At 34.7% G+C, this 18,770-nt stretch overlaps 1 protein-coding gene across 3 annotated transcripts in view; it reads left to right on the plus strand.

The window, feature by feature from the left end:
• The first annotated feature begins 2,025 nt into the window (after positions 1 to 2,025).
• Positions 2,026 to 18,770, plus strand: part of LOC145690889 (uncharacterized) — a 231,927-nt gene continuing 215,182 nt past the window's right edge. The window contains exons 1-2 of one of the 3 annotated variants that reach the window (XM_081766293.1): positions 2,027 to 2,562; positions 8,978 to 10,031. In XM_081766293.1, the coding sequence (XP_081622419.1) occupies positions 2,198 to 2,562; positions 8,978 to 9,542 (930 nt within the window). In that variant the 5' untranslated portion in view covers positions 2,027 to 2,197 and the 3' untranslated portion in view covers positions 9,543 to 10,031. Of the gene's footprint in view, positions 2,563 to 8,977; positions 10,032 to 18,770 lie in introns of those variants that run through there. The other 2 variants (XM_081766294.1, XM_081766296.1) reach the window with 2 other exon arrangements.

Raw genomic sequence — 18,770 nt, forward strand, 5'->3', positions numbered from 1 at the left:
AAATATTCAGCAATGCTTTTCTATTGCAACTGATGGTGCATCTAATCTGTGCGGTAATAATAATTCTCTTTACACACACATAAAAAAGGAAAATCCAAATATAATATTAATAAAGTGCATCTGCCATTCTCTTCATTTATCGTGTTCACACGCATCAGAGGAATTACCTGGAAATATAGGTTATTTGCTCAGAGAAACATATAACTGGTTTCACAGATCTGCTTTGCGTAATGATTCCTATATGGAACTATATAAATTGATAAACGATGGGGAGGAATCCTTGAAAATTCTTCCTCTTTCTTCTACACGGTGGCTAGCAAGAAGCAACTGTGTAAAGAGAATCCTACATCAGTGCGATGCTTTGCAGTTGCATTTTAATATAGTTTATTCTAACTGTGATAGATATTATGCTAGGGAGTTATCTGCTATGTATTCTGATGTCGGGAATAAATTATATTTAACATTCATGATGCCGGTACTAAGTGAGTTTGAGAAAATAAATTTACTATTCCAAAAGGATACCGCCGATATCTGCAGTGTGTTAGAAGATTTACGCAGCTTCGAGTCATCATTGTTGAGAAGAATTTTACGTCCTACTTGCGCAATTGTTGACATTGAAAGTATTTTGAATAATGTTGATGAAAATGATTACTTTTCATACGAAAATGCTGATTTCGGTCATGAATTTTCCAATTTATTAGCAGAAAACTTAGCTTCAGGCAATATATCTTCAGAACAAGGGCGCTACATACAACAGCGTTGTTTCCAATTCTTAGAAAGGGCGTGTAAGGAACTATTAAATCGTATTCCCAGAAATATTGAAATTCTACTAAAGATTCGTAACCTTTCTCCTAAAATCTGTTTGTCTCACACGCGACCGCCATTTTCCGCTCTACCATTACAATTATTATCTAAGGGGTCTCAGGTTGGTGAGATAGAAAATCAGTGGTGTTCCCTGCTGACAATGGACTGTGATAATATTTTTCCTGATGGCGTACCAACAAATGGAGCAGATTTCTGGTGCAAAGGAATAACGATTAAAAATTCTGCTGGTGTTCTCGTTCTGAAAGAATTGTTTCAATTTGCACTGACTATGTACAGCTTACCAATTAGCAATGCAACAGTTGAAAGAGTGTTTTCGAAAGTAACTGCAACAAAAACAAAACTCCGAAACAGAATGGGGTTAAAACTTATTTCTACGATTCTCCGAGTTAAAATGATGTTTGAAGACAGAAATATATGCTGTTTTAACTTTACACCATCAACAAAAATGTTCAGGTTTAATTCATCAATCTATAACAACCAGCCGAAAACGAAGATGAGGAGACTACCGACATTTTCTCTGCTATACAATTTTAAATATGTGGTGAGTAATAAATGATTTTGTATTTGTTATATTATTAACTAATTTTACGATATGTAAAATAGTAAAATATTGCTGGGTTAGACAGAAAAAGAATATAGATTAAGTTTATTACTAAGCATTCAGTAGTATGTGATCTTTATGCGAGTGAACTCTTTGCTGATAATTAGTATTAAATTTTATGCTTATCTTATCTATCCTATTCCAACCTAACTTAACCATAAAGCCAACTTACCTCCCTAGTCTAACCAGACCCAACCATACAAAATGTAATCTAACCTACCCTAAATAAGAATGAAATGATAAATATAAATTTACGTAAAATAACCTGCATAATAAACAACAAAAGCTGTAGTCGCTACATCCCTAAGTTAAAAAATAATGAGTCGCCCCGCGCTGAAAAATGACTCATTTTGTCAAGAGAGAGAAAACATTACTGCGTGTCCCCCATATATATATATATATATATATATATATATATATATATATATATATATAATATATATATATATATACACGTGTGTGTGTGTGTGTGTGTGTGTGTGAAAGCACATACAATATAATTTATTTTTATGTTTGGGCTACAAGTAGTTCAAATCCGCTACTCTTGAAGCACAGCTACGCTACTTTTTAATCTTCATATCTGGCAACACTTCCAACCTTATTAATTCTAGTAACCTAGAATCACTTTACGAAAGAAATACGCAACCGCAGAAGAAGGTTGGACAAATAAAGTTACTTTTCTGAAAGTTCTCGTAAATCATTCCATTAACTGGCAAAAAATATAAGGGAAGTTAAGACCAGTGTTAAATTCTTATTATATTTCAATTCACAATGGCTGGTGAGGCGTCTGTTAAGTTGGAATTGATGTGTAAAGAAGAAATTGTTTATTACTTACCTCAGGAAGATCCACTCGAAGGAAAAGGTTGGACAAACGCACTGATGACTGACAACAAAGAGTTAATATTATCTACAACGGAAGGAGAGCAAACAATGGACAAGGATACAGCTATGTGTTCTTTGGATGTGAAACTAAACGTTGATAAGGTGAAATCAGAATTAACAGTAGAAGATGATCCTGCATTTGAAAGTAATATAGAAACGCTACGAAAAGTAGTGGTTCAGGAGACTTGCGCGTCGTACTCTAATGACTCCCAACAACTAACCACAAAAAATTTAAATTCAGTTCGGCCAGAAAGGTAATGTTCATTTTTTCATATACTAATTGGCTCAGATTGATAATACGGTCACATGGGTTCGGAAAATTGTTGGTTAAAAGAAATGCTTCACAAAAAGTATTTATATATGGGAGATATATCGAACGTAAGTTAGTAATCTACAATTTGGGAATGGCGTGGCACACATACACTAGCTGTATACCAAATAATAACAAGGAATCGATGTTTTGTCAAGATATAAAGGAATATTTTTTTTTTTCAAGATATAAACTACAGCTCAAACAAGTCTTATGTAGTTTATATCTTAAATAAATGATTCTTTTGTTATTGATTACACATTAGTCACTAATTATTGCACATGTTTAAAATATAGGTACTCGACGATATTGTTTTATTTATATAGAGACTTGTAAAATAAATTGCGAGAATAATGTTCATTCTAAAATTTTCCAAATTAAACGTGGAATGTATTATACTGGAATAAAAACTATAGGCGTTTGTAATTTTACTCAGAATTTAGCTCAAAGGAGTCTAGCCTCATTCCTCCGGAGGGCTTAGAAAGACATTGACAAAATACAAAATCAAGAATAATGAGCCAACAATGGATGTTCATTAATTGTAGAGGTCCTAACACAAATCCATTTTTGCTGGACTAATTTCTTTCAAGGAAGTCTACTTTTTTAAATTCCCAGGAATCATTTCTATGGTATGGACCTCCATTTCTCAATATAGGATCACTTTAGGGGCTTAGTAAACCTACATGAATATGAATCGATGTACAAGCAACTGTAACGAGCATGCGCTAGATGGCCAGTAAAAAGAAGATTGCTGTGCAGATAAGGGCATTACGCAGAATGTTGGTAAACGAGGATAGCGCAAATAATTTATTTAGGATAAACTTACATGTCTTGCGTGTCGAATGTGTACTTGAACGTTCCTAAGTATTTTATAGATAACACTCTGAAATGCTTTCTTTGCTTGCATATTTGTGTTCCGAAGTACCACAATACATTAAGGACGTAATTTCTTAATTATATGGATTCCTTCATTCCCAAACATTTTTCTAGTTCCGTGTCATGATTTGGCATATTCAATTTTTATACTCCATTTCGTTTACAGTGGTTACTAGATAACGTAAAACGGGGTTACTTTGCACATCGGTCGTTAGTTTGCACGAAATATGAAAAGAGTTTCATAGTCCTTTATCGGTAGAACCATGAACTGTAAACAGGAAGTTTCAACTACGCAGTAAAATATATATATATATATATTGCTGGGGGTTAGCATCAGTTCTAATTACCGGGAGGGTTTGTTATAGTAGTATGGATAGCAGTTACTGTAAAAACACCCTGTCTAAAAGAATTTCTGTCAAAGTTAAGTCAGTTTCGTAGAATACTAGCGCTTATAATTGGACTTCGATGCAATTGTTGAAATTGAAATGTGAAATGTTTCATAGGTGTGGTTACTTTCAACAACTTACAAAAAGGTATGTTGAACATACGTTTCCATGCAATGTTTTCATTCAGAATTTAAACATTTTACATTCTACACAAAACTGCATGCATTTTAGTAACATTGATATTATAATGATGGTACCGGTATCAGTACTTAGTTTGAATTATCGAGATTTGTAAAGGAAATTATGTATTTTCTGGTACCGATTATGGAACCACATTCTAATAGTTTAACATATGTCCCACAAAAGTGCCAGCTGACGAAAAGAAAAAAATCACTTTCGTAAACTGATTTGATTTGGTTATTTGCTTTGTCCAAGAATATGATCGGGACACTAATCAGTTTAAGATTTACGGGGTTTGTAACTTTCAGGCTGAAACCTACCCAAAATTGATTTTTTTTTTAACGGCAAGTCTGTAATTAAACACAAAAACAGTGACTTTAATCGGTTCTTACAGGTTTAGTCACGGGGGAACTGTTATTTGTGAGTCACTTGGAATTGTTCTAGTTTTTGGTGTAACTTCTTAGTTCCGTGATTGGCGGTAGTTCATATTTTTCCCATTAAGTGTCTCTGTACAGTCATATGGCAGTTTGGTACTGTGAGGTCACATGTTCTGTCTGCTTGTGCCTGTGTGCTGTTGCTGGTGGAATGCGGTGAGCGGGTACCTGAGTTTTCGTTTCATGGCGACGATCGAGTTAGCAAGTGCGATTGAGACACCGTAACATGAATTTAATATAAAGAATTTGAACTTGTCGTTTTTAAATAAGTTTGTATTAGATTGGGATATGAACTCAAATCGCCTTTCAGTACTGTGGTTCAATTGAGTTAGAGAAAACCTGTGATGGTTGTGGTCGAACGCTGAAGATATTCCGACGTATGGTAAAAGTGAGCGTTTATTGGTTAGTCTTATTTGTCATAATAACAAGTTAGCTCGTTTTAAGAAATCGACGTCTGTGCAGAAGGGAACATTTTCAGTAATGTGTAGTTGAGTATTGCGCATGTGTTGCTGCTATCTTAGGTTTTCGGGAATCAGAAACTTTGAGTTCATTATTCATGAGTGTTCTGGTATGACGAAACGGCGAGTGCTTTCGTTTTTTAATTGATATTATTTTTATTCTTGATTTGCTTTGCATTTGAGTATTTGGCGAAGTATTTGCTTTGCTTGTAGTTGTTCCATCATCTTGGTGAAATGCAATTTATTTTTCCTTGTCATGCTTCACTGATTTATAATTAGTGATGAATGATTTTTTAATTTTTTTTCCTTCTTACGTTAGCTTTATAGTAGTGGTTTGACTAAATATGATTTTTTTTGGATCTTTTTATTGTACTTGAGTAGGGTGTAGGTGGGTTGGTAGTCCCCATATAGATATCAATATTGATAGTCACCACTTCACCTGGATTGATTAAGAATGGTGTTTAGTAACATTTTGGCCCTTGTCTTTATAATATAATTCTTAACATTGTACATTATTTTGACTTGGACAGTAACTATAACCGATTCAACTGATCCAGTTCTGGGAGCAAATTGGAGTAATTGGGAATAATTCCTAAACTGCTCCCAACACCGGATCAGTTAAATCGTTGCAGTCACTGTTTGAGTCAAAGTAAAGATACGCCTAAAAATCTATTGCTAGTGATTCCTACGTGTATAAGCTGCAAGCCCAGTCTCCAAAAGTCTAGTGTTTTCTTAAAAAAAAAAAAAAAAAGTCTTTTTAAATCAAGCACCTCTCATACTACTTTTCTGGATCTGCCACTGTTCGTAATTTGTTTTCTAACAAACAATCCATTCCAGCATCTACCTAAATAGGAAATTCACCTAAATTTAAAACACAGGAGGCTCCAGTGGTAATAGTTTCCTATCTAAGTTGTATTTTGCACTTTGTATGTTTTATATTGTATCATATAGCAACAAATTTGTTTCTCTCAGTTATTACCGATAAGACAATTTTAAATTATATCTTTTGTGTTGTGAAGCGGAAAAACTGTTACTACCAATAACAAGTTTGATAATATTTCAAGAATAAGGATTGGAAATATTTTCCTAACTTGTTTCGGATTTGTACCTTTTACTTGCAACTATTCTACAACCAACTCTACTGAATAAATAATTTATTTCTTTTCATATTTAGGAGTTAAGTGTAACAAATAAGGTGTTTGTGCTTTCTACAATTTAGAAAGTTGTAAGAATATCTTTAGCTGGAAACTGTAAAGAAAGTTGTATTTTTTTTGTATTGTATTGTATTGTTGAAAGTTGTATTATATTTTTATTTACAGCAATTGGAGGTTTAATTTTGCAGTTGTGCTTTGAAGGTTTTCCAGAAAGAACTGTCCAATAAATGTCGTTGTAAAGCATATTTACAAAGTTAGGCCTGAGAAATATGGTTGTATATTTAAAAATTTACTACTTAGGCCAAATGTGATTTATGCTTTTTAAGCCTCAGTCCGCCCAGCGGGCTAATCATTTTATATATTAAGAAGAAAGGGTTCTAGTTTTTATTACTTCTACTTTAATGTTACTTAATTATGCAGCGAGGCAGACGGTGACGACACCAATCAGTGAATGGTAGAGTGAGAAAAGTGGAAAGAAACGGCAGAATACCGCGAAAACCCACGTACACGTTTTTGTTCTTCAACTACAAAACCCGGTTGATGGAAGCTAAACGAAAAAGCAGAGCTTTACCACTCAGACACCGTGTCTTAAATAAAAATAGAATAGTACCACTTTGCAGCTCACCTACAATACATATTCTATACTGATATTAATTTATTTTGCAACTCAGAATTTAAGTACAATATCATATAATTAAGAACATGCTACTCGAAACTAATAGATTTTGTATCTTTTTTGCCTCTAACTTCTGCGCTGATGACGGGTAATTAATTAAAGTAACTGATTGTAATATTAACTTTTAGCACTTTTACGTCGGGAATCGAACTCGGCACCCTGTGCACAAATGGCACGCGCTAGCAATTCGAACAACGGCCAAGGATTTATCCACATGCACAAACTGTCCTATGACGAGAAAATGACAAGACTAGTGGTGGGTAAATTCCCAGGAAGATATTTTTCGGGAAGATTCCCAAAAATTAGAGTTTTCCGGCAATTTATGAACATTAACACATGAAAATGCATTCTGTTTGTTTATATAAGTTCAAAGTTAAATTCGTTTTTATATCACAGTATATTATTACAGTTGTCCCCAGAGGAGTCTTTAAAATGTATATTCTGAACGATGTTATGTTATTTTATTAATAGTTTATTATATTTAGAGAGTACGCATAAATTGATATTTATTTACAATATGTTCTACGAAAGAATATATGTTTCAAAAATGGTATAGTAAGTCCGCATACTTTTAAACGGCTAAAAAGTTTAAGTTTACATGTAAGTGGATTTTCGAAACTTGACTCTACCACTGATATAAACATATTAAATTATTACATGTTATAAATAAATTAGGTTGGGTAACTGCCAGAAGACACATGTCCCACAATTTTTTCAACATTGGGGCTTAAATATGTATGTTCGCAGTACTTGCAGGAAAAATTCTTATGTTTATAATTTTGCATGTAATATTGCCACACGACCTCTCTTCCAGCCCATTTCTCGAAATGTCATGCTTTAATTTACATGTAAGTGAAGTCCAAGTACCTATTCAAAAATTCAAGCCAGAGACAGGAGACAGACCGACGTCTATTACTAACACTATTTCAGGGTTTATTAATAGTGCTACATCTCTATTTCTACGTAATTCTAAATTACTTTTAAAATGGTTCCTTTTCATTATTTGTAATTTAGTACTTTGCTATTTTGGCTATTGTTTTTAATTGGTGGACATGCATATGCGCCTACTTTTTGCGATATTCTATTCTGATGCGGTTGTTTTATGATTTCATATGTTAAATTACGTTACCAACATTAAATTCAGACAGCATTGCCGAGCGAGCGTAGCCAGTGAAGGCGGGATAGAGCCCCGCAGGGCACGTTGTTTTCTATCTTCGTTACCAGCAATTCACTTTCTTTTCTCACATAAATCACTTCCTCTTACACTTACGGTTCGTGAAAATCCTGTACCCCCTAAAAGAAATTGTGTTCGGTACTTTCTTGAGTATTTGTACATCACTGTCGACTCATTTGTTCCGTAAATTGTCCTACGTTTTGCTAGTTTATGGCCCCTATACTAAACAATTACCCTACATTTAGTTCAAATGGAAATTGAATTTAAGAAAATCATATTGTTAGTTGTATAAAGTACAGTCAAATAATTTTAAATTTTTTAACGTCCAAATTCTTTAAAGTTTAGAAGTAATTCATATTATTTTAAAATAAAGTAATTAGTCATATTGTTCTTATAATTTGGAAGATAAAGTAGAGAAATGGAAATAAATTCCTTCCCGGTTAACCTCCAGTTCACCGGTCAAGCGTCTAGACCACTGAACCACGATCAACACGCTTAAACGATTCATCTTTAGTCTGGTTACGTTAAGTTTCTCTGCGTCAGCTTGGAAAGTTGTATGTTCTTTTTTTGTTTTTTTTGAAAAAGACTTTCGTGTTCCTTTTATGATAATATAAGTGAATAATCTTCGGTACAGTTTTTATTAATACGTTGAGTTGTTATTAAACCTTTGGATCAAAAATTTGTTTTTTTCCACACGAAGCTACAGATATGACATTTACTTCTCATACTCTCCATTTGTTTCAAAGCAGTCACCTTTACATGGTCAATGAGCTATGACAGCCACGATACAAAGGATTGTTCAATTTGATATATTGAAAAAGCTACAGGCTCTTATTTTGAAAGTAGAAAGATATGGAGACTTCTCAATGGTACTCCAGTTGATATTTCTACAATATTTCATGTAATAAAACAAATTGAGGGTAATTTTATCATGAAATATAGCCAATGATATTTTTTTTTTATTGTTGCTACTTAATCATTATCTCCAATCACATTTCGTTGTTTGTTGAATATGTTACAGGTCCGATAACGTATATGCTTCCCACGGAGAAGAGAATACGTTTATTATATTAAAGAAAGCCATTTCTCATTCAGATCAGGAATATCATACTTCGATGCAGTTTGCCAAAGGTTTTCATCGATCGCGTTTGTCAAGACATATGCTGACACAGGAAAGTGGAAAGCGTCATACGTACCAAGACACTGATGAACGCTTTAGTCAAAGCTCAAATATGTCAAGCGGGAAGTTAATGCATACAAGTGAGAAATCCCACATCTGCGGAGTATGTGGAAAGAAATTTCGTGTAAGTTTAAGTTTGGCTAAACACGTGTTAATCCATACAGGAGAAAAAAATCACACTTGCCAAGAGTGCGGAAAGTCATTTAATCGACGTTCTAATTTCACTAGACACACGTTAATCCACACAGGAGAAAAGCATCACACATGCCGACAGTGTCGCAAGTCATTTAATCTACGCTCAAATTTAGTTAAGCACATATTAATCCACACAGGTGAAAAAATCACACTTGCCAAGAGTGTGGTAAGGCATTTAGTCAACGTTCACATTTGGCTAGACACATGGTAATCCACACAGGAGAAAAGCATCACACATGCCAAGATTGTGGTAAGTCATTTAATCGACGTTCAGATTTGGTTGGGCACATGTTAATCCACACAGGAGAAAAAAATTACACTTGCCAAGAGTGTGGTAAGGCATTTAAACGATGTTCAGATTTGGTTAGGCACCTGTTAATCCACACAGGAGAAAAAAATTACACTTGCCACGAGTGTGGTTAAGCATTTAAATATCGTTCAAATTTGGTTAGTCACATATTAATCCACACAGGTGAAAAAAACCACACTTGCCAAGTTTGCGGCAAATCATTTAATCGGCGTTCATATGTTACTACACACACGTTATTCCACACAGGAGAAAAACATCACACGGGCCGAGATTGTGGTAAGGCATTTAATCAACGTTCACATTTGGCTACACACATGTCAATCCAAACAGGAGAACAGCATCACACATGCCAGGAGTGTGGTAAATCATTTAATCGACGTTCAAATTTGGTTAGGCACATGTTAATCCACACAGGAAAAAAAACACACTTGCCAAGTTTGCGGCAAATCATTTAATCGACGTTCATATTTTACTACACACACGTTAATCCACACAAAAGAAAAGCATCACACTTGCCGAGTGTGTGGTGCGGCATTTAATCGACGTTCAGATTTGATTGCACACTTGTCAATCCACGCAGGAGAAAAGCATCACACATGCCAAAAGAGTGGTAAGTAATATAATCGACGTTCAGATTTGACTAGACACATGTTAATTCACACAGGAGAAAAGAATCACACGTGCAAAGAGTGTGGAAAGACATTCATTCAACTTTCACATCTATCTACAAAATGTCAATCCACAGAGGAAAAAAATATCTCGTGCAAGGACGCTGGAATTGAATTTATTCAACGTTATACGTTTTTGACCAACAGGAAGAAAACGTCATACGCGAAAAATTGTGGAAAAGTGTAAAGTCTACGTTCAAATTTAGAAGAAATTTCAGTAACAAAATAAAACACCACAGAGATTCAAGAGCAAAGATATCGTTTTCTCAAGGCTCACACATAATAAATCACATGTTAATTCACACAAGACAATAACCACACGTACGGAGAGTAGAAAAACATTTACAGTCATTTCGCATTTGGAGGTGGCTTTATTAAAACATTTCAATAAACAAGCATGCAAACGGTGTTGAATAGGATATAGTTTGGTATCAGGTTTGGCAAGACATGTAACTCTACTTAGGATATAGAGAGATTTTGCGTACTCGCAAGATGTTAAATTCTGAAAAAATGATAAGTTCTCGATTAGTCCTACAAAAGAGGTTTACAATAATATTAAAGGAAATATTAAGTATTTTAAATGACATACCTGTATTTTGTAACGGAATGTGCTTTGGAAGACGTTTTAAGTTCGTAAATTTGGCAGATATTGCGGCAAATTGGTGCCGCATCTACTCTACGAACTGCGCTTTTGCCTTGCCGTCACAGGGATTGCAACATAGTAAAAAATGACTGACGCCGAGGAAGATTTGAATGACGATTCCTCAAGTAAATGTTTATCTGAAAATAATGACTTCAAATATACCCCTTCTTGAGTCTACATTAATGTAATGGAGATAACGGAAATTAGTTTAAGCGACATCTATAATCAGGGTGCATCTTCTTTATCAGCTTCAAGTGTAGATATAGCGGAACAAACATGTTCCATGGCTATTTCAACACTAAGGCTTTCTGGATCATCTGCGATTTGGCTGCATCTTGCTGGTTGATACGTGGTTGCGCAGGCCAGTTTTTACCGCATATATTTATACAGGGTGCGGCACGTAAAACCGGCCCGTAAAGTGAACACATAAAATGAAATGTATTGAATATGATTAACTAAAACACAGAAATGAAATGTAATGTATTGAATATGACTAATCACCTTCACAGCAGGTGCTGAAAGTGTCCTCCGCCCACTTCAACACACATGTGAGCACGATTGAGGAGATTAATATATACCCTTGTCAGTTCTTGTGTTGTAATGCTATTGGTGACATCCTGAATCCTGGTCTTGAGTTCTTCCATTGTGTGTGGATTTGTTTCGTATACTCTTCCCTTTAAGAGTCCCCATAAGTAAAAGTCACACGTGGACAAGTCTGGTGACATTGCTCAACAGCCATGAACAGAAATGCACCCTCTTCTGCAGGTCAGACTCCTTCAGCTCTTGCACAACACTTATCCGGTACTGGTTTAACTTCAGTCCCCTTAAAACACATCTGCAACTTCTCTCACCCGTATGAACCTGTTGACTCAATCTCCTGGTTGACTTACGACGTACTTCTTGTCATTATCTCCTCCACCTGCATCTTTAATTCAGTTGTGCAGACAGATGGTCGTCTGTTCCTGGGAGCATTTTGAACCGATCCTGTACGCTGCCATTTTTCAATCAATTCCTGTATGGTGCTTTTTGCTCGCACAGAATGTCCTGGCACATATTTCAGCATGTTTTGGAGCATTTAGTTTTAGTAAATTAAAACAAATCATTGTTGACCAAAAGTATACTTTTGCTTTAAATTAAATTACAACACAGTATGAGTGCACACTGAACAAAACACAAAAGAACAGAATCTAACCTAATCAACATCCATGTCACTGAGCTAGCTGTGATAATGTTGATATTTATTGCAGGGAGCAGTAATCATTGAGTGCTTTTTGCACATGTTTTTCCAAAATATGTAGATGCCAGGCGAGTTCAAAATTAATCAACCTTCATGTCACTGCCCTCTTTCATAGATTGTTGGCATGTATTGCAAGTAGTAGTAATTGTTGACTGCCTTCTGAACACATTTTTTTAACAATCATTACATTGAAGGCGAGTTCTGTTTTGTCTTGAACAGGAGATGTAAAAGATATCTCTTCGGATATGTTAGACTGGTTCATCATCGGTATTTTGCTTTCTATAATGTGCCAAGAACAGCAGCAATTTTTTTTTTTCAAAGTTGAGATTTCAGAACGGGCTTTCAGGTTTTCATTTATTAGTACTAATGCTAACTCATACAGATGTGGTCTTCTTGTATTATTTTTGATGTTAGGGATGTTAAAAATGAAACAGCGACTGAAACCTAATGAAAGTTTTACTTACATTTTATGGAAATGCGAACCAGAAAAAATTACGATTTGGCTACCTCTGATGGCAGATGGGCCATCCACCCTCCAATACAAACTGTGGCATTGTACTAAACCGGAAGTAATGTTTTCGATAATTTTCTCGTAGAGGATTCATATGTTTCTGGGCAGCGAGGTATTGCTTCAGGATGAGACATAACTTTCTAATCCAGATTTATAAATGGGAGAGAAACGGGCTGTTTTCCAAGAACAGGGAAAAAAGGTTTCCCTGACGCATCTATGAAAAGTGAGCGAAAACGGAAAAGAAATAATAGATGACGTCGAACGCAGAAAGGTTTTGTTTATGTTGTCCTGGCCAGAGGCTCTCAAGCCGGAGAGAAAACAAAAGTGCAGAAGTGATAGATAAACGAGATAAAATGGACGAGCAAACGGATTGAAAAGGAAGTACGTTGATTATGCAGTTTAGAATTTATTACAAAATAACTCATTAAAATTTTTGTTTTTCCCTCAAGTTTGCACCTGATGCATCATTGTACCTTACTAGAGGTATGCTAGAAGTTTTAGACCTAAGACCAAAATTGTTTAGTGTTGTTGATGCTGGTGTCTGATTTTTTTAAAAAAATATATAGTTTAGTTGTAAAAAATGTAGTATTCGCTGCTTCTCAATAGCTTTTTTCCTATATCAGAAATTCTTTTAAGAATATGTGTTCATTTGGAAATGCACGCCACAAGCTTTTACTTATTTCGGAATGTATGGCAACTCTGTTCGCCGTGCCTTGTTGGAAATTTCATTGATTTTATTTTTTTAAACAGTACAAAGTATTTATTATTGTTGCATTAAAAACATCGGAGAAATAACCCAGTCTCGTCTATTGTTCCATCTATTAAAAGTGTTCACTGTAACACCTGTAGTTTTTTACAAATTTCACCAAAAAGGCCTTCCTTCAGTCAGGCACAAACTTTCTTTTTGAGTTGGATTGCTGGCTTCTGGTTTCCGGAGTAACATATGGAACGGGGAACTCGCGGTCTGGGAGAAGCAACTCTGTATATGAGATGACACATTCTGTTGGAAATATACAGATGACATAACCTAAGCTGTTATTTTTACGCAAGTTATGAATATTGTACTATCCCAAATCGAGTCCTTGAATAGAATTGTCGACAAAGGGTCTGATGTTATCCCATGTTTACTGTCGATCCATATCTAAGCCCAAGTTATAGTCACCAAAATGAGCAACTTTGTCAGATCCTAATGGCAACTGGAAGTGATTCGTGGCATGTTTCAAGTAAATTTTGAGGACTGTTTCTATATGGTCTGCAGAAACACCCGACGAAATTTCTGTTTTTGGACATACTTACCTTAGCTCAAATAATTTCACACTCACGTACGAGATGATTCTGTGCTCTGCTTCAGTAGTAGAAAATGGATCGATCTGGAACAGCTTCGCACAACATCAATCAATTCAGAAGCCCCTGGGAAATTGAGCACCTTACACCGTGAGCCCACGGTCTTTTACGACCTCCATTTTAGGGGTGAATTTATTCCCTTTTATGACCACTTTTTAGGGAGTGTATTCGTTCTCTTTTACGAGCACATTTTAGGGGGTGAACTCATTCCCTTTTATGAGCATATTTTCCACATAGCATAACATCAGACTACGTAACATAACGAACATACAGCAGAGCAGATAACACATAAGACTCGTTCCCTTTTATACCTCCATTTTAGGGGTGTACTCGTTCCCTTTTGTGAGCATATTTTTCAACCCCTATTTTAACATAGGAGATAACACATAAGATTACGAACACATAGAAGAGAAGATAACACATAACACTACGTCACACACAGCAGAACAGATAACACGTAACAGTACATAACATAACAAGGGTGTAGTCGTTTTCTTTTATGAGCATATTTCTCAACCCTTGTATGGCTTATTTTCCAACCCTTAATTTACCATAACAGAGACTACGAAACATAGCGGACATAGCACAGGGGGTGTATTCATTTTCTCCATCCCTAGACTACGAACACACAGCAGACCAGAGAATACATAAGGTTCATTCCCTTTTATGAGCATATTTTTCAACCCCTATTTTAACATAACAGAAATGACATAAGAACACATAACTCATTCCAACCCTTACTTTAACATAACGAGCAAAGATTACAATCGAACACCCACGGTCTACAGATAATCATTTTAGAGGGTGTATTCATTCATTCTCTTTGATGATCATTTTTTTCACCCCTAATGAAATTACATAGCAGAGCAGATAATACATAAGATTCGTTCCCTTTTATGAACACTTTTTAGGGGGTGAACTCGTTCCCTTTTATGATTACCTTTTTCAACCCCTATTTGAACATTTTAACATAGCAGAAATGACATAAGCATGTTCTCAAACTACTGACCATCGTGAACAAAGGTCAAACTCGAAAACGAAACAACATATCGAGGTGCTGTTTCCACATTTAGCAATTGGTCATCAGGTACTACAAGTTCCAAAATAATGACCATCGAGGTCAAAGGTCAAAATACTTAAAACCTTATATCTCGAAAACGGAGCCACATACTCAGGTGCTGTTTCCAAACCTAGTAATAGATCATCAACTAGTACAAGTTCCAAAATAGTGGCAATCGAGGTCAAAGGTCAACATACTTAAAACCCAATAACTCGAAAACGGAGCCACATATTGAAGTGGTGTTTCCACATTTAGTAATTGGTAATCAGGTACCACATGTCCCAAAATAATGACCATCGGGGTCAAAGGTCCAAATACTTAAAAGCTAATAACTCAAAACTAGAGCCGCATATTGAGGAGCTGTTTCCACATTTAGTAATCGGTCATCAGGTACTACAAGTTCCAAAATAATGATCATCGAGGTCAAAGTATTTAAAACCTAATAACTCGAAAATGGATCCACATATTGAGGTGCTGTTTCCACATATAGTAATTGGTCATCAACTGCTACAAGTTTCAAAAATAGTGGTCATCGAGGTTAAAGGTCAAAATACATAAAACCAAATAAGTCTTAAATGGATCGACATACTGAGGTGCTGTTTCCAAATCTAGTAACTGGTCATCAACTACTACCAGTTCCAAAATAATGATCATCGAGGTCAAAGGTCAACATACTTAAAACCTAATAACACGAAAACTGAGCCACATATTGAGGTGCTGTTTCCACATTTAGTAATTGGTCATCAACTACTACAAGTTCCAAAATAATGATCATCGAGGACAAAGGTCAAAATGCTTAAAACCCAATCACTCGTAAACGGCGCCAAATATCGAAGTGGTGTTCCCATATTTAGCAATTGGTCATCAACTGCTACAAGTTCCAAAATAATGATCATCGAGGTCAAAGGTCAACATACTTAAAACCTAATAACACGAAAACTGAGCCACATATTAAGATGCTGTTTCCACATTTAGTAATCGGCCACCAACTACTACAAGTTCCAAAAATAATGATCATCGAGGTCAAAGGTCAACATACTTAAAACCTAATAACTCGAAAACTGAGCCAAATATTGAGGTGGTGTTCCCACATTTAGTAATCGGTCACCAAAGACCACATGTCTCAAAAGTGTCAACCACCGAGGTCAAAGGTCAAACTCGAAAACGGAGCCAAATATTGAGGTGGTGTTTCCACATTTAGTAATAGTTCATCAATCACTGCAAGTTCCAAAATAATGACCATCGAGAGCTTGTAAACGGAGCAACTGATAAATTTTGTACAAAGCAGATAAAGTGAAGGAGGAATAAATTTGAGTGGCCTATTCAATTTTGTACCAACGAGAAATGCCATTTTAACTAGCTGAGAATTAGAGGTCTTCTTGTACTAATTAAATAAACGAAGGAATATTGTACCAATGAGAAGTGTCGTTTTTTCTAGACCATGTTCTAATATTTAAACGAACGAAGGGGTGAATTTGAATGACCTATTCAATTTTGCACCAACGAGAAATAATTGCGTATTTTAAATCATTTTGTACTATTTAAAGAAACAAACAACCGGATAAATTTAACCGGCTCAGAAGTTCAATATTATTTTGTACTCTTGAGTGAGCTTTCCAATTTTGTAGCAAGAAGGACTATTTTCTAACTAACTCAGAATTTCATTTCATTTTTGTAATACTCAAATTTGGATGGAGTGTTTAGTTTTCTACGAACCAGAAAAATTTGATTGTATTATTTCCTTAGGTACCAACTGGAAAAAGTGAAGGGCCATTATTCAAATAAACGAAGGAATAGAGTATTTTGTTTTTGTACCAACTAGAAAAAAAGAAGTGAAGTATGAATAAAATTTAGGTTGACTATTTTCTTTTGTACCAACTGGAATGTTCTATTTTTGTATCAATCAGAAAAAAAAACGAAGAGCCATTTTAACAAGTTCATAATTTCTGTAACGAGAGAATAATTTCGATGTTCTACTTTTTTTACCAACGAGAAAAAATGAACTAGCTGAATATTTAAATATACGAAAGAATAAATTTAAGTGACCTATTCAGTTTTGTACCAATGAGAAATGTCATTTTTAACTCGTTCAGAATGGAATATTTTGTTCTATACCACCGAGAAAAAACAAAGAAATTGTACCATTTTGGGGTATTCAAATAAACAAAGAACTTATAATTTGTGTCAACTCTAAAAAGGGCCATTTTGTATTATTTCAACAAACAAAAGGAAAAAAGCAAAAAGGACCATTTTAAACTAGTCTAGTAAACGAAGGCATAAATATGAGTGAGACCAGAGAAAAAACTGAAGAATTCCCATTTTAACTAGTTCAATATTTCTGTACAATTTTGTAGTACCCAAATAAACGAAAGAAGGGTCATTAAAAAAACTTAGGATTACTTGAGTAGTCTAAGTTTTTGTACTCATTCGAAGAAAAGCAAAGAAGAACCATTTTAAGTAGCTCAGCTTTTTTATACCTAATGTTCTAACCATTTATAACAGGCTTAGATTTTTATACCTTTTTGTAATATTTGCAAACAAAAAAGCAAGGAAATACCATTTTAAATAGCTCAAAATTTCTTGACCATGTTGTACTATTTAAAGAAGCGAAGGGATAAATTCAATTTTTCACCAACGAGAAATGCCAGTTTAACTAACTCAGCATTTTATATCATTTTGTATTATTTCAACAAACAAAGGAATAAGCAAAAAAAGGGATCATTTTAAACTAGTCTAATAAACGAAGGCATAAATATGAGTGAGCTATTTAATTTTGTAGCTGAGTATTTTCACGAAAGAACAAAATTGTACTAATCAGAAAAGGCGAAGAAGACACATTTTAACTAACTGAGAATTTCTGTACCTTTTTGTACTATTTAAACAAACGATGGGATAAATTTGAGTGACCTGTTTTTTGTACTAACCAGAAAAATCGAAGAAGGTACCTTTATGCTAGCTCAATGAACGAAAGAATAAATTTGGGTGTTCTACTTTTTTATATCAAACAAGAAAGAACCATTTTGTACTACTCAAATAAACGAAAGAAAAAGCGAAAAAAAGACCTTTTTAACTAGCGCAGAATTTCTGTAACGCAAAAATTAATTTGGATGGAGTAACAAGAAAGAAAGCAAAGATATGCCATATTAACTATTTAAATAAACGAAGGGATAAATTTAAGTGATCTATACCATTTTGTACCAAAGAGAAATGCCATTTTTATCTAGCTTAGAATTTCTAGTGCATGTTGTATTATTTAAACAAAACGAAGGGTTAAATTTGAGAAAGCGAACATGAACCATTTTACTCAAATTTGGATGGAATATTTAGCTTTGTATGAACCAGAAAAAAAGTGAAGAAGGACCATTTTAACTAACTCAGACTTTTATACCATTTTGTACTACTTTTTGTACCAATCAGAAGAAAATCAAAGAATGGTCATTTTAACCAGCCAAGCAGAAAAAAGGAAAGAATTAACACATTGTACTGACCAGAAACGGAGAAGACATTTATTGAGGTGTCCTATTTCTTTTTTTATCAACGAGAACCATTTTTAACTGGGTTGGAATTTTATACCTTTTTGAAAAATTTGTATCAAATCGAAAAAAGCAAGGAAATACCATTTTAAATAGCTCAGCATGTTATAGCTTCTTGTGTTTTTGGTCTACC

The sequence above is a fragment of the Thermobia domestica genome, chromosome 7, assembly GCF_964235325.1.
Source record: "Thermobia domestica chromosome 7, izTheDome1.hap1.1, whole genome shotgun sequence".
NCBI lineage: Eukaryota > Metazoa > Arthropoda > Insecta > Zygentoma > Lepismatidae > Thermobia > Thermobia domestica.